This window comes from Ixodes scapularis, unplaced genomic scaffold, assembly GCF_016920785.2.
Source record: "Ixodes scapularis isolate PalLabHiFi unplaced genomic scaffold, ASM1692078v2 PGA_scaffold0__279_contigs__length_252992795, whole genome shotgun sequence".
NCBI lineage: Eukaryota > Metazoa > Arthropoda > Arachnida > Ixodida > Ixodidae > Ixodes > Ixodes scapularis.
In genome coordinates this window covers 54280794-54303189 of record NW_024609835.1, presented here as the reverse complement: position 1 = coordinate 54303189, position 22396 = coordinate 54280794, and the positions used below count along the sequence as shown (strand labels likewise).

The 22396-nt window shown below is 44.9% G+C and overlaps 1 protein-coding gene across 4 annotated transcripts in view; it reads right to left on the bottom strand.

The window, feature by feature from the left end:
* LOC8035458 (zinc transporter ZIP10) overlaps positions 1 to 22396 on the bottom strand; it is a 110830-nt gene that overhangs the window by 10529 nt on the left and 77905 nt on the right. For 3 of the 4 annotated variants that reach the window (XM_042288479.1, XM_042288483.1, XM_042288481.1), the window contains exons 2-10: positions 18875 to 18998; positions 18087 to 18143; positions 17386 to 17827; positions 14876 to 14964; positions 11344 to 11536; positions 8939 to 9108; positions 7459 to 7632; positions 4620 to 4752; positions 1251 to 1733 (exon numbers count right to left, since the gene is read on the bottom strand). In XM_042288479.1, the coding sequence (XP_042144413.1) occupies positions 1251 to 1733; positions 4620 to 4752; positions 7459 to 7632; positions 8939 to 9108; positions 11344 to 11536; positions 14876 to 14964; positions 17386 to 17827; positions 18087 to 18143; positions 18875 to 18976 (1843 nt within the window). In that variant the 5' untranslated portion in view covers positions 18977 to 18998. Of the gene's footprint in view, positions 1 to 1250; positions 1734 to 4619; positions 4753 to 7458; positions 7633 to 8938; positions 9109 to 11343; positions 11537 to 14875; positions 14965 to 17385; positions 17828 to 18086; positions 18144 to 18874; positions 18999 to 22023; positions 22129 to 22396 lie in introns of those variants that run through there. The other variant, XM_040504916.2, reaches the window with a different exon arrangement.

The window sequence follows — 22396 nt, the reverse complement described above, 5'->3', positions numbered from 1 at the left end:
TCTCAGCAGAAGCACTGCACCCCAAACACGCAAAAAAGAAAAAAAATATTATGCCAAATGTTTGTTTAATTTTGTAGAGTAGTTATCACTTCCCCCAGAGGTTAGATGACAGGTGAACAAATTCCAGAAAGCTCTTAGGTATGTCTATATACCATAAGGTTCTGAGAAAATGCCCACCCAAAATGAAAAGGTAAATGGGGTGTGTGTGTGTGTGTGCGTGGGGAGCGGCACGGGGCACGACAAGTTATGTGAAATAGGAACTGTGTGTGTGTGTGTGGGGGTGGGGGGGGGGAGGGGGCATAGGGCACTACAAGTTTATGAAACAGGAACTCTTCAACTTCAGTTTCTTAATTTCTTCCTCACTACGGTCTCGGGTTTCTAATATCACGACTAACTATCACCAGCTCACCAGCGCACTCACTGTCTTTCTATTAATGACACATATTGCAGACACAACAAACTCGATTGAGCGATAAGCATACGGGAATTCGCTATGAAGTCCCCTGTTATGAGTAAGGCAGCAGAACGCGGATGCGGCGCAATTGCACTTTTACAGGCACACAATGTTGACAAGACCCCATTGGTATGGCGATTTCATAACAATGGGGACTCTTAGCAAACTATTACTGTGTTCCGTGTACCACATTAATGGAGCTATTGAAGCATGTTTTTAAGCGTGCGCCCCGCGGTCATGGTATCACTCAAGAGCGCTCTTAAAAGTATGCTTCAAAGGTTCCAGTAGTGCACGGTACGCGGAACACGGTAATGGTTTAAGTCCCTATTGGTTCAAAATGATCAAAACGAACACAACAGAGTAAACCACTGTGGCCCATAAAAAAAAGTACTCCAATAACGTAAAAAAAAACACATGTTTTTTTGCTGCTTTTTGCACGACATGTGCACTTGGAGGCAGGATGGCGCAGTGAAAGTGGATTGGCACACAATGGTGCAGTGCTTCCGCCCCTGGAAGCTGCACTTCTGCCGAAATTCGCACGTGACCTGTGCTTCCTTTGAGTTTATGTCCATTTTGATGTGGGCAATACGCGAGAAAATATGGTACGTGGCTTAGACCTGCTAAGGTAAGGCTTAAACGAGAGAGACGTTTTACTTAGAGGCAGGGACAATCGAGAAAATGTGGAGGCCCAAGGACCCCGTGAGGGTGCTCTGGGAAACCCCTGGGTTCTAGGAACACTTTCCGAGAACTCACGTGCAAGTGCAACAGGTGGCGTTGACCACGGGCGGACACTCACCGATGGCCAGCCCATCCGAGAAGTTGTGTAGGCCATCCCCGATGATCACCATCCAGGCCATGGCCGCCACTGTGGAGGGCACCTCGTGGCTGTGCCCGTGGTGGTGGTGGTGGTGGTGGTGGTCAGCCACCGTCAGGGTGAAGCTGTGCTCCTCGCCTGTCTGCCGGAACACCAGCGTCTCCGTGTGGCACTCCTCCGTGCCGGGGTCCCGTGACCCATGGCACAGCGGGTGCCGGTGGCTGCTGTCCTCCTCGGGGGTCGGAGGCGAGGGGGGGCACCTGCCGGCGGCCATCTTGGAGCCCCCATTTTTCACAATCACCACCAGGTCCTGGCTCTTGTCTGGCTGGAGTGGGGCATCACCGTCACCGGCATGCAAATGGTGGTCATGGTCTTTCAAGTCCACGATCTCCATGTAGCCGTTTCCGCCACCATTGTCACCGAGTGGTGACAGCTCCAGCTCTTCCGCTGGGACGGCTGTCAAGTCTAGAAAATAATAGAGAGAGGTCGGTACAGATTTCTCATACCCCTGTCTATAGGGTATTTATCATAGAACTCAAATTTTTGTTATTGAAAAAGAAAAAAAAAATATTCTCTTCAGCACCTTTTAGGAAGACCACATGTCAAATATGATGCAATTACGTTAAATGTTTCTTAAACAGGTCACAAATATTTGATGATTTCCCAATCGCATGCATTTGCCTTAGAGGTCATTACATTCAAAAACTGCCATTGAAGAACTTGAGGCGACACATTAAGTTGCCTGGTCACGACTGCTCTTTTTTGTTTGCTTGGTTCCAATTCTTTTTCATGCCGTTGCCTCTCATGTGCATTTCTTTACCTGGGCAGGAACTATTTTTTGCGAGCCATAAGAAGCATTAAGGCATCATTCGCAAGAGCCCACTGCAAGTTTTCATCTCATTCACTGGCACAGACACACTTCTGTTGTGTTTGGTTTACCTCAATTCCCTAGTTGCACCTCACGTCTCCAACCAAGTATCACCATGCCATAGCACTTGGACACTGCTATGGCCTCAAGTTTCATAACTTCAGACCAGTGCGCAATCACCAAGCTTCACTATTTTACACCGGTGCGAGCATCGATCATCACCACTTGGCACCACAGCGGATGACGTGGGGGAAACATCCAAGTCAGCTTTGTGGGCTCGGAAGTTTTTTCCCCTTTATTAAAACTAGATTCACTGATTATAATTATAGGTCGACCACTACAGTTGACTCTGGTAGCTCAAAATCACTTTGTTAGAATTTTCGGTGAGTTCGAAGCAAAGGTGCAGTCCTGGCAATTACATTTCTATGGGAAAAATTGCACAGTAATTCAAAGTTTAACCTCTGGAAATGGTTACTTTGAAGGATTTTCTTTTACACGCTCGAGAACTCTGGCAACTCTAGGAACATGAAGAAGCTGCGTGATTATGTTGACCAAGCTTAAATTGCCCCCTTGCACACTTTATCGCTTTCATCTACCGTGCGAGCAGTCGGCAACAAGAGGGAACAAGTGCGGCGCGCGACTAAGACGGTACGTGGCCAGACCAATGAAGCAGCCAAGTCATTTTTAGACTACTTGCCCGACTGGCAAGCCTGCCTGCCACTGATGTCACGGCACTGAAAAGTGCGCGAATATTTGAATGTTGGTTTTTGCACCATTTTCATTTGCCGATTTCACAATACCTATTATGAATTTTGCAATACTAAATAGCATATAGGTATGGGTAAAGGCTGGGGAGTCAGAAAATATAGTTAGTTGAGGTAGCTCAAAAAATCGGTGGAGCACCCCTTTAAAGGGCAACTCCGCTTCATTTTTGTTTTTGGAAAAACAATTCAGTCCTCTTCAGTATCACCTAGGAAGACCACACGTCAAATATTACGACCTAGTTCTGTCTAAATGTTTCTTAGACAGTCCGGCAAACTTTGCAACTCGCCAAGTTGCTGAAATCTGCTGACTCGAGCGGGCGAATTCAGGTGCAACCAACAGCGCAGTCAAGGTTACGGTGTGGGCGTAGCCAACATTGAACTAAAGATCATCACCATAGCCCTCTTTTGCTTGTTTTTACTTCTCCGGACAAGTGTAACGGTTGACGTCAGCAATGTTTCCTCCCTGTGCTCAGCGGTGTCTACATGATTGGCGTATTGCGCCTGCGCAGTGTGCTTCTTGGGAGCCGTTCGGCTGTCTCGCCGTGGTCCCACCGTTACCGCCGTCTCCCCAACGCAACCACTATCGTCATTTTACTGTTTGTGATTATTGTCTCTCGGAGTTTCATTCACGCAACAGACACAATGTCCACAGACTTATGCTGAATGTCCTAGACATCAAAACGTAGTGAAGAGTGCAGTGCAGACGACACTTGTGCCCGGCACGTGCCCGCCCCAATCCCGCCTGTTGTTGCGTAGAGGATCACCTGACATCTGGTACCACTGGATAGCCATGTTCTTGGCGGCCCAAGGCCAATGTTGCCAGAGGGAGCCGAAGTTTCAGTTTTGATTTCTGCTCGTGTTTAAAATTAGATTTAACAATATATATCCCATTTTTCACGAAGCAAATGACGTAGTGTCTTTTGCTAGTGCTTTTTTAATGTGAAATCACTCATTATCCCGAAATCTTCAGAACTGAGTGGAGTCGCCCTTTAAAAACAATCACGTCGCTTTCCGAACCGAGTGCCGCCGGTGCGGAAACTGTTGTGGTCCAATTTTGCATTTTCTTTGGTGAAGAAACTGTTCTGAGTCACCCCAAGAAAGGTTTACAATTTGCAGATCATAGTTAATACTGTGCATCTTCGTTAGCAGAGGCAAGCAAAAATCAATATGAGCATTAAAAACCAAAAAAAAAACAATGAATAAAAAAATGGTTTGAGTGACTTTTTTTGTTTTGAAGGCAAGATATGCTTAATTTGAAGTGTTTTGCTGTCCCCATGAGCCTTAAATTATTAGGAGTCAACCGCAATGTTAAAAAGAGGTGCCGAAAAAAAATGTCGACATATATTTGACACAGCATCCACAGTTACGAAGTGCACATAAAATTAAATTAAATTCTTGTACGTGAGTTGCTCCCTTTCACAAGAACTCTATCAGTTGCTATGTTTCCTGGATCGCACATTTTTTGTTGCAGTACCCTGGAAGACATTAACAAGGTTTCCTTGTATCTTAAAACATTCGGGAATCGAGTGAAGTTGAAATTTCTGTTTAGTGTTGTAAAAGATGATGACAACACTGTCGCTCCTATGACAGTATGGACAGGTGCTATACAACAACACAGTTGAGTGTACACTGGTAGTCAAGAAAAAAGATGCGCCTTGTGTGCTCTTGGCCATTCCTCTTCCGTAGGTGGCCCGGTCCTGGTAATCATTTGATGCTTACGCTCAAGGGCTTCCATTCCCGAGGGGTCCATAAAACTGTAGGATCCCCGCTTGTGATGGGAAAGCTTCTCATCCATTGCCCGGCTGTGCTCCTCCTGCACTGCGCTTCGTAGCCTCTTTGGTGTGTGGGTTGACTGTAGGTGGTGTAAACAAAAGAAACCACCGTCAATTTAAAAATGCTAGAATGCAATAGGAATGAAAGTACAGAAGTCCATACCACACAAAAGACAAAATTCAGAAGCAAAAATTCAAACACACAAGAAACATATTACTTTTCTCTTTCGTGCTCAAATGTCTCAACATATATAGTGAGCGAAGTAACTCTCTAACACTCTAAAAAAAAAGCGCGTGCGTCTGCTTCCTCGCACAACACTCGGAGAGCCAATCACCGCAACTTACGGAGGCAGCTCAGCGAACGACGATGCCGGAACATATGTTTAGAGGAAAAAACGCAGTCTGAGTTGCGACATTAAGCAATGCAAGCGTGACGTTTTGCATTGCTTAATGTCACAACTCGGACTGCATTTTTTAATCTAAACATATGTTTTGGCATTGTCATTCGCTGAGCTGCCTCCATAGGTTGCAGTGATTGGCTCTCTGAGTGTTGTGCGTGAAAGTAGACGCACAAACTTTTTTTTGAGTGTATACTATAGTAAATTTTAGGCAATTAGTTTTGCCCAATTGTAATGAAGCCGGTTTGAGACTGGTTATAGCAAAGCCAGTTACAATGGAATAGCCGCTACAGCGAAGCGATCACAATTTCCCAATCCCGTATGCACTTTTTCAATGCATTGGTGTCTCTTTAGAGCGAAGGAAATGGAGAACCTCCTGTAAATGAATATAGCAAAAAAAAAAAAAAACATTTTAATTAACAATAATTTAAAAAAAAATTAAAGTTTACAAAGTTTTAGACTGCTGCACTTTGCTGCCGCGGCCGAGCAGCCATCCAGAACGGGCCGCACACGATGCTGCAAAGGCCGGCGGTGGTAGCCTTTGCATCGTCGTCTGCTCCCTGCTCCTTATTTCAAAAGAGGCATTTCCAGATAGAACGAAGATAAACTGTCGTGGCATGCCAATAGGGGCGTTCGGAGCGCTAGCGACAGCCTACTGATGAAGATGACGGAGAGAGCCTGAATTTTGAAGGGGGAGCCACTTTAACCATTGACAGCATTTGCAATTTAATGGCAGACACCTCCTGGTCAGAATGGCGCAAGTGTGCCTGCATTTGGTTGTCTCGTGGCCAGTGTGCCGAGGAAACTGGGAAAAGATGCGGACACGTTTGCAGAAGGTGAACGTTTGAGTTTTGACTCCTTGCAGGCTGCGGCTCAGTTTCCAAACGCGGCCCACAAACCATGCGACTCCAATTGAGCAGTTGCCCACTCTTTTAAATCTAGGCTCTCTATACCAACGAAACACAAACTTCAGCGCGAACTCTGTGCTGTGTGTGCTTCGTTTGCCATGTGTTCCATGTCGGCGTCGCTGGTTGGTGCGGTCGCTCCTCCACAAAAGTAACTTTGCTCAAGTACTGATCAGGCGCATCATCGCCACTCAACAATGGAGAGTTCTGGCACCGCTGGCACCTCAACGGAGCAGACGAAGGCAATCTCCTTGAAACAAAAGCGTGCCATCCTTGATGAAGTGTGCATAAACGCAAAGAATGCCATTCACCGCCGATGTCCTCCGCAGCGACCGTCGCACCTGTCGACACAATCTGTACGTAGCTCGCTCGCTGGATCTTTCCTTGATTGGAGCTTGTCGAAGTTGGTTGATAAGCGGCTCCAATCTAGCAGAGAGCGTGCAGAAAAGCTTCGACCGCTTTCTGCATAACAATAAACTTGTGCCAGTGACGGCCCGTGTTATCTTTTCTTGTATGTTACTTTTATGGAGTCCAGATATAACGAAGAAGTGGATATAGCGAAGTGATTTCAGATTCCTGTTGACTTTGTTATAACCGTTCTCGACAGTAGTATGTTTTTTGCAATACCAAAAGGCTGCTGTGGCTGGCAGTTTGTTCCCAAAAAGAGGTTTTTTTTGTTTGTTTTTTTCAAACACATTATTTTTGGCAATGTTAGAAAAAGTCTTTGCAAAAACACCCGGTATTCTTTATACTATTTTCGTGCTGCGACAGCGCTCGCTAACCAAAGCGCTGGGATGTAGTGTGGTGTCCCGTGATTTCACGAGGCACCAGAGCTTCGTGCACGTGGGGCGATTCGGGAGAGCGAAGTCACTTCTTGACCTCAGTTTGCCCTTAAGACCAATAGAGGGCGCTTCGGCGTCCTTTGGAGGTGGCAGAGAGAAACCCTCTTGCCGATCGGTCATTAAAACACTGCACACAAGGGGCGTGTGCATCTCTTTCCCCTGTACGTCAGCATTGGACTTGGGGAAATGCAGAGTCGCGCAAGTATGGTGCTTTGATAGCCAACACCACAAGTACAACAAGTGTCGGCTTGTGAATCGGGCCTAGCTCTTTGCGAATTGTATGGCACGGGACAATTGCACTGCTGTCATAGTTGGCCCGTGCGTTATCGATACACATGGTTGGTCTTTCGTCTATTGAACGTTCAATAAACAGGAGTGAAACAGGAGTGAAACTCTGCTCCTAGGTTGTTCCATGCATTTAAGAGTTTCTTTTATGTTTTGGACACAAAGACAATGATGGGCCCGGTCTCGTCTGCTTGGTTGCAGACTGCTGGGGAGCCGACTTGCCGGCGGGTGTATGTAGGATTTGCCATAATTGCAGTCATTGTGTATCTGAGGCCAACTCGGTTGTCACCTCTTCAGATTTTAATGCCTGCCCGAATGAGCTCTGACCAAATCTCGTGCCAATGAACGCCACATACCTGGATGCTGTTGCTAGACTTTGGACTGTGCTTGCGGTGCTTGTGGTTGGAGTGAATGGAGAGGAAGCGCTCCACAATGAGGAACACGTAAATGCCGCCGAGAGCAGCGAGCCCGTGCCACACAAACTCCTCCCCCTCTCCTTCCTCGGAGTGATCATGGTGGCCCGACATCGCCTGCACATTTTGAGCCACACGTTAAAACAACCCAACATCAGAGCTTCCGAGTCACAAGCTGCAAGGACTTACAAAATGTTGCTTCTGCCCAAGACGACGAGCAGTTTGAAATCAATGCAAACAAGTTTAAGAGCCTTTACCTCCAAGAGCTCTCCAGGCAAAATGAACTGACCAGTGATGCATCAATTTGCCAGATTAAGACAATTTATGACTTGTCTACCATTAAATTTAAAGGGTAACCTGTTTTGTTGCTAGACACTGGTGTCGGAGCAAGGTGGGGCAGAGGTAGGAAGGAGGCAGGCGGAGCAAGGCCTTCAGCAAAGGGCGACAATGAGCGGAGATGAAACTAAAGCAATTGTTGCACAATAGCTTAGTTTGAATGTACTATGCTCTGCAGGCATCAAACATCAAAACTCGCGTTGGAAAAAAAAAAAGAAGCTTTGCCTGGTGCTTGGATTTTTTTTTTTTTTTTGGCTGCAAATTGTGTGTGCGATAGGAAACCAGATAAAACCAGCAGGAGGGCACAAAAACAAATATTCCCACACTTCGTACAGGTGAGGGAGATAGAGATGAAGGAGAGCCGTGCGCACCTTGACAACAGTAGGCAGTTGAAAAACCCACAAGCTTAGTTGCCCGATTACAACAAGCACCATCAAATTCATTTACTCAGCTTCAAGAGCTGCAACGGCCATGTTACTGTAAGCGAGCTAGGTTCAATGGCTGCTGAAAATCACGCTTTAATAAATGAACTGTTGCACTCCCAATGCAACAACCAGGAAGGCCCGCAAAGTGCATTAAGACAAATAATAAATGAATACACAACTTCCATGAGAGCTGCAACAGGGCCGGAGGTGTTGAAAGTAACTAGGAAACCGTGTCAACCCAAACCGTACCCATGAAATTCTACCAAAAAGTCAAGTTTTCACAGCATCTATGGGACTCTGTCCCATTACTGTAGCGCACATTTATGTACCTCCTCAATGAAACAATGATGCTAGTGCAGACGTCTAAAACAAAAAATGAATTAATTTAAGCATCTCTCGATTGTATCTCATAAGTGCAGAAAAGCACAAAATTTAAGTGAGCTAGGCACAAGCTTCGTGTGTGACATCATGTAACACCATGACACCAGACGACACCCAAACTTGATGTCAAGTCATGCGGCCCGTCTGTCGGGAAAATGCGTGGCTTTCCTCATGAAACCTAGCCCTATGATGCATTCTGCGTTAGAAAGGCTTATTGCATTATCTGACCACCCAAGTTTAGAAATGTAAAAGCTGCCACGAAGCACGAAATTCGGCCTTACGTGGGGCAGCAGGTGAAGCATAGCGTCTCCCGTGAGACTGCCGATGGCCAGCCCAACCAGGAACTGTATGAGTGTCTGGTAGAACACTTTCTTCATGAGTGGCACAATGGCCACGCTCACCAGGCCACACAGGCTGATGGCCAGCACTCCGAGGAAGGCGTACATCCAGACTGAAACAGAGGAGCAAAAGCAGTTTGGTAAAACAAACTCACAAATTCTCTAACACTGGCATGGAGCCTGTTTCACGGAGCAGGTAGGAGCCAACATTCTGCTACTACATATAAAGCCAAGAAGCAAGTTTATTTCAATTTATTTTCAATGGAGATCGAAGTTTGAAGTAAAATAACAGTTATAAGTCGTTATAAGAAGTTTTAAGGGCAGAGATAGCCTAAAAAAAACTTTTTCTTTTTGCAAAAAAAAGATTAATTGATTTCAAAGAACATTATAGTTAGGTTCACCAACAACTAAAGAATTTTTCCACAAAATTTCATTCATTTCTGCAGCACAGTTGACTTGCTTTCAATTATTTTCAGTGCCTCAGTGATATTTAAAAGATGAAGATCTGGACCCTTCCAGATGCAATTTTCTTCAATCCATTTTTTCAGTATAAATTTCACTTTAGTCATTCTATAGTTTCTTCAAAGACTAAGGGGAAGGCTCACTTTTCATTTTTCCAGGCTGAAATTTAATGAAGGAAAGCGACTGTGGGATTGTGTTTTTACTTTATTGATGTTTAAATATATATATATATATTAAGACTTTTTGAGGACACAGAAGACATAAAACATGCTAGACTTTGCAAAACAATGTTATCAAAACACATTACTTCTTACAAAATCCCCTTTCACAGTCGCACTCCCCAGACAATCTGTATTGTACATGGCAAAAAAAGAAAATTGTTCAGCTTTTCCACTCTCGTGAAGAAGGAAGACCAGCGGAGCTGTACTCAATACACTGGCTGCTTCTTCTTCGTCATCGTCGTCTGTTTTTTGCGCTGTTTCCTACGATGAATTTCCACCAACGCACCCAACTATCCATTCTTCTATTATAGCTGGAAAGATCGGCGCCATCTACGAGCGACGGCGGAAACCAACGCTTGCTGCCGTAGCTCACAGATGGCAGTAGCTGTCCAAGTAGGTTTGTGTCGACATACCGGACACAATCCTGGGGAACCTAGCCCTTAACACCTCCGCTGTAAAAGCTGAACATTGTATTATTTTATTCATGATAAATTGACTAAGCAATGTTGGTGTGTCCCTGAAAGGAACTGTGATAAGTTTTCACGATTAGGGGGGACACTTTCCAGAAAAAACAACTTTTGAACCCCTCGCATTGAAAAAAATAAAAAAATCAATGGTGTGGACTGTTAATTGTGACAAAGGATGCAAAAAAATATTTTCAGCTCTCCACGTTAAGTAAAGGTTAATTCGGCAAAGACAAATGACCCACCCTCTTTAAAGGGGTGGTGCAACGATTTTCGCAAATTAGTATATGCCAGGATGAAGAATACAAAACCATTTTTTTTTTACTAGGCAACAGAAAGAATAAAACAGAGAGGACAAAACACAGATGAGTACATTCTTTCACGCATGCACTAGTTTTTACAAGAAGAATGAAACAAACCGAAGGTACCCCTCAACTCCACAGTCTTTAGAAAGATGCGCAATGACATCACCAGGTAATATACCTTCAGGGCCCCCAGAAATATATATATATCGTGATAGTTGACTTTTCAAGGTCCGATTCGGCTACAATGAAGCACTGTGCCCGCTTAGCATCCCTGAAGGTCACGGCGACTAATCAAAACGAAAGACGGTTTGCCACGGGAAAAACGGGGAGGGTAGCGCAGCGGAGAGGAAATGGTTCCGTTGATTTTCGATAGGTGGCGCCACAAAAAGTTGTGTACTCCCAATAATGTGTGATTGTGGTTCGCCCCCAAATGCGGCTGCAGATCGGCCTTGCGACTACGCGGCGGAATAGTAGTATACTTTGGAAGGAGGAGGCACATTTTCTCTCACCTGGGCAAGGATAAACAATATAAAAAAATACAAGCTGCAAATTTTTCAAACGTTAAAATATTTGCAGTGCCCTTTTAAATGCTTCAAAAGGCAACTGGTGAACGCCTGATAGGGCCACAAAAGGGCACCCTACAGTCGGTACCAGTTTCAGCTTGTCTTCATCTTACATATGGTCGCAAAAAGATGAATGGGACAACTCAATTTAACGAACCGAAACTTCTTATTCAAATAAAGGAGAATAAAAATGAAGGAAATAGAAACACTCAATTACTTGACACTGATGCAATTGTTACTAAAAGATTGAATGGATGATACTGAAGTCCTACCATATAAAAAAAAAACCTAGAAATTAAGAGCTGAACCATCTGAGACATGTGATGTGCCCACCTTTAAAATCCACTGTGACTCCCTCACCATCGCTATGATGATGAATGTGCTTGCTGGAAACAGGTGTAGAGCAGTGCTTCTGGTCAAGCTGGTAAATAATGGCTGGGCAGAGGTACCGAAAGCTCTCAAGGTTGATAGAGCTCTTCTCGGGGCTAATGTCGAAAGTGTGCAGTATTTCCGTAGCAGTTAGGCACTGAAAAGGTGAATAGAAAATAAGCATTTAGAAAGCCCAAGTTAAAAGAAATAGGCTGTACTTGTCACACTAATGTTGCTTGGGAAAGGTAAGAAGACATCAGCAATCGATTTGAACATTTCAAAATACCAGAAACAATTTATTTTCGTGGGTTCAATATTCCTTTTGCATGCCTAGTCTAGGTTTGAGTTGGGGCATTCCTTGCAAGCACAAAACATAGGCAATGCACACCATGCCAGCAAAGACAATGCTATAACTAAGGTTCGGCGTTTTCGGTTTTTGTTTTTTCAAAATACGGCATACTTTTTTCGGTGTTTATTTTAAAATTCAATTTTCGTTTTCTTTCGGTGAACATTTCTTCCGAAGAAAGTTTACCGGTTTCCTTCTGTGAATATGAAAGAAACACCATCGGACACCGGATTAGATGATCCTTGTAGCTGTGATATTTGAGATTACTCAATGAAGGATGGCACATATACATACGCTGTCTTCGCTGCAGCTTTCGTCAGGACACACCTCAAAATCGCAGAATTCGCGAGCATAATCTTTAGCACGCTTCTTTTTCCTTCCCATTTTGACGACGTGACTGTCTGAGGTGATGACCGTACAGCTAACAGTGGAATGGCAAAAAAAATGCATTGTACTAATGTTCTTAACCACAGGGAAGTTTGAGAGATATTGTTAAGGAAGGTATTAACGGTTTTCCTCGATGTCCTCTGAAGTGCCATAAAACGAAAAACCTTACACTAGCCCACATCCGAACTTTTTTTTTAGGACGGGGAGCTTGACACACTAAGCCCGATCACAGAAAGGACACAGATGTCCCGTGAAGGCAAATCCAAGACCTCTTTTGTTGCATGTCGAACCTTGCAAGGGGACAATCACGAAGACGTAACACAAGGTCGAACCTTGCAAAGCCCTCTCTCTGTCCCTGCCCCCCCCCTTTTCCTCACCCACCTCGACGCGGCCCTAAAGAACTGACCTTTTTCGGTTCAAACCGAATTAGACATACTTTTATCAGTTTTTATCAGTTTAAACCGAGCACGCCGAACCTACAAACTGACCTTTTTCAGTTAAAACCGAATTTTCGAAAATGGATCCGGCGTAGTTTTATCGGTTTAAACCGAAAACTCCGAACCCTAGCTATAACCACCAGCAAATTGGGTTGCAAAAGACCAATTTTCTGCAAGTTCTACAGCTCCTTGTGGCATGCTCATGTTGCTGTCAGGGCCATGCAACCGTCATGGCCGCATGGTCCTGGCAACAGAAAATATACACTTTATATTGTTTAAAAGGCACTGACACATATTGTATACAGTATCAATTTGAATGTGATACTCCAAGAACTCCACTCGGAAAACAAGTAGACAATATGGGCAAAATTGTTTGCAGACGCATGATTGGGACTTCTTTTTATAAAAGGATATATTTATGCACACTAGACGCTACTTGAAAATTTACATAGATTCCCTAAGAAGGTATTGGAAATCTGTTGCTAATAGTTTGAGATAGAAAGCACATCAAAGGTGTTTCAGATGACAACTGTCAAAACCATGCCTACATTCTCAACCCACTCCTCTGGAATACCATTTCTTCAAAACTAAACATCTCCGAACCTTAAAATAAGAAACATTGTATGTGGACTATATGCCAAGTCATTTAAAAACTTGAAGAAAAACTAAAAATATAAATATACTTCACTGCCTAAATATAAAACTGCCCATATGCATAATGCAGCCTCCACTCCGTAAGTAATGGAGATACCACCCCTCCTTCAAAAATCATTCCTGGCTACGCCACTAGTCCCCAAGGTTGATGGCATGCTCCTTATGGAATACACTCCAGGCCCCCCCAAAGTTAGTCTTCTTACTGTAAAATACCGCAGATGCGTCCATTTCGTTTAAATGCCCAGAATATACCGTATTTGCACGAATATAACGCGACCACGAATATAACGCGAGGGCAGTTTTTGATGCCCCCAAAAAGAAAAAAAAATATTATTACTATTATAACGCGAACCGATGCCGCGTCAATTTCTCGCACTTGGGGGCATAGCAGAAGTGAAAAGTCAATGGAAATGGAAGAAATATCTGTTTATGTTTTGACTGCACTCATCCTCACTGCTCAGGTCCTTCCGTTTACAATCCACTTGGCGACTACGCAGGTATGCAGCAGCACGGCACCTGCTTGTCTGGTAGTTCTTTTTTCTTCCGTGGGAGCTCCTCGGCAGCCCACAATCCAAACAAGGCGCGGAAGCAGAAGCACCAACACACAAACACCAGACCACTCTGGAGCAGAAACTAAACAATGCGCTGGCAGAAAAAAAGACTGCTGAACCCGATACACGATCACACTTCTTGTTCTGGTCCCTCTTCGTAAACAAATGCCTCGTGTTGCACGATTGCGTAAACGCGGTCGGCGGTCTTGGCTTGGCTTGTGTTGATTTGACTTGACCCGGCTTGGCTTGGCTCGAATTGGCCGGTGCCCGCATTCCCGCATGGCGCGCGCGCGTGCAGCGTGCGCGCGATGTAAAAACACAAAAGCGATAAAAATGCTTTTTTATGTTTTCTATTCGCCCCTTCACGTGGCCCAATGGCTAGAAAATGGCCCTCCACACCCCCACTTCTTTTCCCATTGGATCTTTTGCATTGAGCCGGAGGGATGACTTTCTCCTCTGGCTTTCTCCAGACTCGCGCGCCTCGTGGCTGAACTCGATTCCGAATATAACGCGAGGTGCGTTTTGGAGCACGTAATTTCGGAAAAAAACTCGCGTTATATTCGTGCAAATACGGTACATTTTGCAAACTTGGGAATTCTGCAAATTATATATTAACCACCCGATTTGACCGGACAAGCGCCCATCTAAATTGGTAACCCAGTTTTCAGTAAAAATGGGGTGGACGCTCTCCCGGTATTTAATGGTAATCTCATTAAACTAGTTCTATTTCTGTCGTTGGTTAACTTTTTATCTATGACAATACAGTCGACACTCATTAATTCAAACTCGAGGGGGGCTGAAAATTTGTTTGAATAAAGCAAAGTTTGAATTATCAGGAGTTCCCTCTTATAAAGACGCATAGGATCGGATCTGCATGTTACTTTGAATTATCCGCAATTTTGAATTAACGGATATTGAAGTAATGAGAGTCGACTGTACTACAATGTATACAGATCTACGCCTTGCATTGTCCAACCTAAGCAATATGAGCAAACAAAACCTAACAAGTTAACAAAATATAGAATGACTACAGTTCAAGTTTTGTGTTACGAAAAAAAGTGTGAGGTACCTGTAGTATAGATCTGCCCATTTTTATGTGGTGACAACCTAGAAAAACTAACCTTTTCAAAGGTGATGCTAGTAGCCTTTTGAGTAGGGTTTGGTACATCCACAAGACCTGTAGCATTGAAAGATGCCTTGACTGATGGCTCTGAAGTAACAAAAAACAGAGGGAAGAGATGTTGAGATGTGTTAAAACCCTAAAATCTCTCAAACAGTGCAGAGCACACTGCACTTCAAATATTTGGCTTGTACTATCGGGCTGCAATGGAACGCGAATGGTGGAGTGGCCTTTGACACGAGCCTGGAGAACCCCTGCCTCACCCTGGAGTTCCCCAGGGAGTGCAGCATGTATTGAAGGCCACGTGCTTGGTCGTTTGCATTTCATTGGGGCACCCCCGATAGCTTTTCTCCGAAATTCAGGGTGTTTTTTTAAGCTTTACAAACTTATTTAAAAAAAGATGAAAATGCTACACTTACGCGTTTTGTGCAGGTGAGTTATACAGCCAGGGGGACATAGTATAGGGGGGCTAATCATAGCGATAAGTCGGCTAATTAAGTATAATTTGTTAATTAACTTTGTAAGTAATGAAAATAGACATATGGTTCCAAATAGAAACTTGCTAAGCATCATCAACAACCACTAAATCAACTCTTTTCGGGAAGATACAAGACGGGGGCAGTATTTTACGGCGATCTGAAGAAACAATAAATTTGGATGCGTTTCTAGGTTTCGGTTTCTTATTGGAACGCATCTTTGCACCCACTGTCCCGCACCCGGTGGTCGCAGCGCAAAGGCACCTTAGCCCCCCCCCCCCCCCCCCCCCCCCCCCTCCCTCGTAGGATAGAGGGAAGTGGGCACACGTGTTGCGCATCTCAGCCACTCGGGAGGAGGACTGCTGGCGCAGAGACGCGCTCCGATAAGAAACCGAAATCTATCCGTAAAATGCTGCCCCTGCGTTATCCCCTTCTAGAAAAAGTTGATTTAGTGGTTTTAGTGATGCTCAGCACGTTTCTAATTGTAAACCTGTATATTCTCACTGATTAAAAAGTTAATTAACAAATTTTACTTAATTACCCAACTGATCGTTACAATTAGCCTCCTATACTATGTTCCCCTGGCCATGGAACTCACCCAAACAAACTGCGTAAGTGTAGCTTTCACAGCTTTTTTTTTCTAAATAGCTAGTATAATAGTATAATAGCTAGAGCTCTGTGTTTTCGGAATTTATTTTTCGTCAAATTCGGAGGGTGTTTTTCGGAGTTTATTTTTTGCCAAAGATTCAAAGTTTATATTTTTTTTATTCCCCATTCTCCGAAATTTGGAGTTTAATTTCGCTGTGTTCCCTATTCCAATACATAAATAAATAATAACCGAATGTAAATGTATGCCAGATAAAAAAGAAAACGCGCTTGTATTAATAAATATCTTCAGTTGAATTTGGCATTGGTGCCATTGCCATTGGCAATATCAATTTCTCACGACAAAAGTCACATACAAGTGGTGCTTCGATGAACGCCGATACCCTAAAATCAATGAACTCCCGGAGGTAGTCGCTAGGATACTCGTAGTCATCCCATCCTATTCCATCAATCTAGCCCGCGGCCACGCGAGGTGGAGTGGTTCAAGGCCGACATACAACCTCGGTTTTCTGCAAGGAAGATAATCCTTCTAGCGTTCCTCCTTTCCTAAGCTGCGAGGGTAGCCAAGTTGGAGGAAAATAAAAACTGGAGAGGATATAGGAAAGGAGGAGGCGGGCAAGAGTGGAAAGCACAAAGTGTACGTCGGCCTTTAAGGAGGTAATAGAGAGTTTGAATTGTCCCTCCTCCCAATTTTATACAATCCCTATGGCCCATAGCTTTCACTGTTACTAAAGCATACCCTCTCCTTTCTCTAAATCACAAATTGCAAGGCCCAAACTGGAAACCAAAAAGAGTGGCTTTTGTCGTGACCCGAATGTACAACGAACGACCTGTTCCCCTGAATCAACCTTGAAGAGAAGAGACAAGACCCCTTTTGACAACGGTCCGAGATTTGAAAGATAATTATGATGAAATTATCCCACGACCATTGGCTCTGTGCTAATCAAACTGTATTCGGAGTTTATCGGATAAATCCGAGTTGACCAAAATTTTACCGGCGGGTGTTTTTCGGAGTTTTTAGGATTTATCCGGAAACACTGCGCTTTAATAGTAGCACACCAATCAGGCTGATGTTATGAACGAAAATCGTTAACAGACAATAAAAACTGTTGTTCCTAAAATTAAAACACCAATTTAAAGGCTACTGTAATGATGCCAATAACAGAACTGTAGCAATGGTTTATTCTTATTCAGAAAATTAGGTTTAGACAGGTGACAAACACCTGCGTCCTCTCTCACCACAATCTGCCATTTTCAGCTGGAGGCGAACAATACTAACAATAGATGCTCGCAGCAATTTGAATGGAAGACAAAGACTGCATGCATATAGAACGTTAACTAAAAAAAAAAGGCTAAAATATATACAAAACAAGACACATTTTCCTTGCACACAATTTCAAAGAGCAAGTCCTTTCTGGCACATGCTCACCTTGACTAGGTACGCCTCTTCCCACCCTGGAGGCCACATCGTTTTCTGTTGCGTCGGGTGCATCCCCGCTGCGCTTGTTGTGGCTGTGACCATGATGGTCCTCGTGATCGTGGCCCTCTCCATCGTCGCCAGACTGACCTCTGAAGGCGGCCCCGCTGTGGTCGTGGTGCGGGTGCTGGTTCACGAAGCCCGTTGCACCCTCTGGCCGGTGCAGGGAGAGGTCGTGGTCATGGAAAACGATCTGCGCCAGCCCGAGGTTCTCCAGCAGGTGCTCAAAGCCTTCGAAGCTCATGACTCCATTGTGGCCATACTTGTCAAAGATCTTGCGCAGGAAGTACTCGTGCTCGCGGTAGCGCTCGGGGGCTTCCTTGGCCTCCAGGCAGGGCACCGTGCTCAGTACGCAGAGGAAGACGTGGCACCAGAAACACATTGTCCTGTAACACTGAGAGAGGAAGGAAGAAACTTATTTTGTACATTCGCCGCTCCACGTCGGCAAGATGAACCTCTCCATAAAACAGCCTTGCCCAGTTTCCTGTGCCTACCAAAAAAATGTCACATTTTTTGCAAGACAAGTAGCTAAACTACGAGTGATGATACAGAAAAAAGAAATAAACGCAGTACAAGACTACATTCTTTCACTTCTTTTTTAGTCCAGCCTTGAGGCACTGGGTTAGGTCCAAGTCAAAAGAAATGACACTTACATGAGTGCTCCTATGACGCTTGGATTGTAGTGCCTTTAGCAGGCCATATTTTCTTGCCTGCACAGAAATAAGACACTCCTATACGGCGAGCAATGTTTCACAGTGTAATGAGCCCTGTCCATATGGCTGAGGCCATTCAAGTAGTAGGTCATTAGCAAAGAGATGTAGAATCAACAACAAGAAAGCAGGGAGGCACATAGGTACTCTTACCAGCACCGACGACAATGCATCCCAATGATTGGTCAACGCGTAACGCCACTCCTCCTGCCCACACCACATCGTGCATGTGTGGCACCCCAAGGTTTGTTTATAAACAGCAGCTGGCATATGTGCTAACATCGCCTTCCTATACCCAGAGCTGAAAGCATGCCAACTCTTTTCATCTGATGCCTCTATGCCAATATTGTTGCCAAAATGAGAACAATTCTTTTCCCCCTATCCAAATAAAAAAATATAAATTACTTCACATAAAAATATGCTTTAGTATTTCACAGAGCCATGAAAACAAAAACACTGAAGCATAAGTAAGCCCTAATTTTTGGAATAAATTAGGCTCAATCCTGGTAATTTAGCTGTCACACAGGGCCCTTGAATTCACTTAGTGAAAAAGATGCCGAAACCCCATAACAAGCCAGCAAAAATGCTGTTAACATAACAAGAAGGCAATTACAACCAATCTGAATGATGTCGAGCAGTGAAACCTCTTTTGCATAAATTACAAAGTCACTCCCTCAGTTTCTTACACTATTCACTGACGACTCAGAACAAAAGTTTAACCAGGAACGCACCGAAGCAGTGGAGGCATGGCTCTGTCGCCGCTGCTTGCAGAATCCCGATCGAATGCACGTCCAGCGGCATGAAGAGTTTGCTGTCCTATGTGAGGACTCCATGAATGTAGCTGCAGTAGGTTTTCTGCAAGACAGAGAAGGAAGCATTTCAGGTAACCATTCAGACCTTCAGACTATGCCACTGCAAAAGCAATTTGTTGCACATCATTTTTATTCAATATTAATTGTAGTGCCTTAGAGGCAATATTACGGGGCACAAAGCTTTTAATAGTGATGCGATTGGTCCAAGTTACGTTGGAGCACCTTTCGGAACAGCCAAAATCTATTTTGAAGCTATGAAAACAACTTTTAGAGTGCAAGCCTACACTTCGTTCTCTTTCCCTCTACAGTGAATAGCAAGTTATGCTGAGTCGTGTTGCCTAGCCAGCTAAAAAGGCAGCGCCTCCTTTGCCTCTCTATTTCTGTGCAACCACTTGTTAGCATCCATTGCACAGCAAATTTGATTTCCTCAGACACTCAACTAGATGTTTAGATAAGGATGGCTAGTTGCACTTAAAAGCATCAGACATGAAATCAAGGTGCTCACTAATGAAGGACATAGCATTAACACCTTTGGTTGGCTTTCCATTAAAATAATGATAGAAGAGAATAATCTCGAGCACCAAAATGGCTTCTTTTTAAGTTCTAAAAGGTTTTAATAAAACTATGTAAACCTTAATTCAGACTAAACAAAAACACATAGCTTTTGCCACTTAGTATTATAAACATCATAGCTTTTGCCACTAAGTATTATAAACATCAATGGCTTTTTGTATGTAAAGATTCATCTAATGTAAAATCAACACGTATGTGTGCAATAAATACCTTCAAAAAATCCCAGCTCAACTTTTGTATGTTTTAGAGCGCAGCTCTTAGGCGCCCGTTCCCGGCTTGAGCAGCGTCGCCGTCGGCGTCGGCGTAACCGCGAGTAACCCTCGTAACCCTCGTGAGGGTTACGAGGGTTACAAGGATTACTCTCACGAGGGTTACCCTCGTAACCCTCACGAGGGTTACGAGAGTTATGAGAGTTACCCTCACGAGGGTCACGAGAGTTACCCTCACGAGGGTCACGAGAGTTACCCTCACGAGGGTCACGAGAGTTACCCTCACGAGGGTCACGTGAGTTACCCTCACGAGGGTCACGAGAGTTACCCTCACGAGGGTCACGAGAGTTACCCTCACGAGGGTCACGAGAGTTACCCTCACGAGGGTCACGAGAGTTACCCTCACGAGGGTTACTAGCGTTACCCTCACGAGAGTCACGACGGTTACCCTCACGAGAGTCACGACGGTTACCCAGGTCACGTGACCCCCCCCCAGGTCACGTGACCCCCGTTGACGTCATCACCACTGATGACGTCATCAGTGACGTCACGGATGACGTCACTGGCATCTGCATCGTCGTCATCACTGATGACGTCACCAGTGACGTCATCAGGGACGTCACTGATGACGTCATCAGCATTGTCACGTGACCCCCCCGCCACCCGAGGTCACTTGACCCACCCCCCCAGTGCCCTTCCCTCCTCCTCCTCAAGAGCTGCGCTCTAATTCTGCGTTACAGGGAGTTGTAGACGGCTTTCATTTTTTTTTGCAGTCTACCATTCCACTGCTCAAACCAATTTAATTTGAATATACTTTACTGATTGTGCCCACAAACAGTGGGAGGTCCGGATATAACTAAATAAAGAATTTGCCATAAAAATAAATGTATAGGATGTGTTCCAAAATAGTGGAAGGTCTGAACAAATATGGTAACTAAAAAAAAAAAAGTCCATTAAATCTCAAATATGAATTAAAAAAAAGACTAATTATGCACACAACACATCAGGATAAGCTCCATATTATTAGTTGCAGTCTTTTTTTATCTCAAGTGCAAGGTAGAGTTGTCACACCAGCATTCACAAATTTCAGTCAATTTTTTTTTTTTTCTCAAATACCCGACGCTCTATGAGTGAGCGCCGTCCCGCTATCAAGGAGTGCGTTTTCCCTCTAGACGCGGGTGCGCTGCGGCGAAGCGACATACACATGCACAACCACAATGTCTACGCCGCGGCTATTGCTTCACTACAGCGCACCAGTGCGCTGCAGTGAAGCGCTTTCGACGGAGCTATCTGAACCGCCCTAACGGACAACGAATTTCCAAATCCTCCCCCCCCCCCCCCCCCCCCTCATCGGAAAGAGGGCAAGCTACACCCGCAAAGACCATCACTCTTTCCACTTTAGCATATCATAGGCTGAAGAGAGATCAGAGAGGCTTGTGGGAAGGGTTTGTTCTGCTATTCTAAACCTGCATATCCGGGCCACCAAATCAATAGCCCCATAAAGCTGACAACCTTGTACCGCTGCCCACATTACAAGGCAACCGGGAGCAGGCCTAGGGTTATTCAAAACGAGATTAGTGAGAGAAAATCACCGCTTGGGTAACTATAGTCACACATGTATGGTAAGAGGGATGCCAGGTATATTACGAACAAGTAAAATCTGACAGGGAGTCGTGCAGGAAGAGATGTCACTCGGGCAACTGGCGAATCTGCCCGTGATCCGTACACTGCCCGTTCCACCCAGTATGCGGCCAAGCGCTGACAAAGGCAAAACTGTACGCTCACGCGTTTTTGTTTGCACCGCAGACACGTGTGAAATATAAAAGGGGTGTCCGAGTGGAAGGGATAAAAAGTTGCTTCCGCGTTCAAGATTATCGTAATATGTCTCACGTCCCGAGCGCGTTTCCGCCAAGTGCAGGAAAACCGTCTCGTGTGACCGCCTGGTTTTGTGGTGTACGTACTACACTGGGCAGCGTTTGGAATTCTGCCACCGCGCGGCACGAAATCGCGAGAATAAACAAAACGCCGTGACCGGATACAATCGGAACAGCAAAACGCAGCCAACCAACCAACAAAGAACAGAAACAGACGGCCAATTTCGAAGAGGAGCAAGCTGTCCACAACCACGGGGCAAGCGCTACACGTCGCATAGAGCAAACCGACTTCCACATGGGTGATGTCGGCCCAGCTCCGCAAAGCAGAAGTTGAAAGGAGCGCTCTGCAAAAAAAACTACATTTTTGTTCCATCTCCAGCGTTCCTCACGAGCACTGCCACCAGACGCTTACCTGAATGGAAGCGCCCGAGGAGTTCGACGGAGTGGCGTGCGATTAGAATGTTGATAAGAACCGACTGACGCAGTTCCGTGTATACCTCTCACTTCGGCCAATCCAAAGAGGCAGACGTGACAATCGCGGCAGCATAGACAAAAGCAGCCGCCGCGGAAAGCTGCAGTGTGCCAGGTGTGCCACTATCCAGTGCTAGCTAGCGTTCGAGAAGCAACAGCTGCTCCAACGCACGTGGGATATAGGAGGGCGCCACTGGGAAAAGAACGCGTGCGTTTCTTTGGGCATGAGTACTGTTCTGTGCTGCGCTCCTTTGTGCGCGCGAGTACGACGGCGGAAACAGTACCGCAAGCCAAGTCGCGTCAGTCCTCCCCAT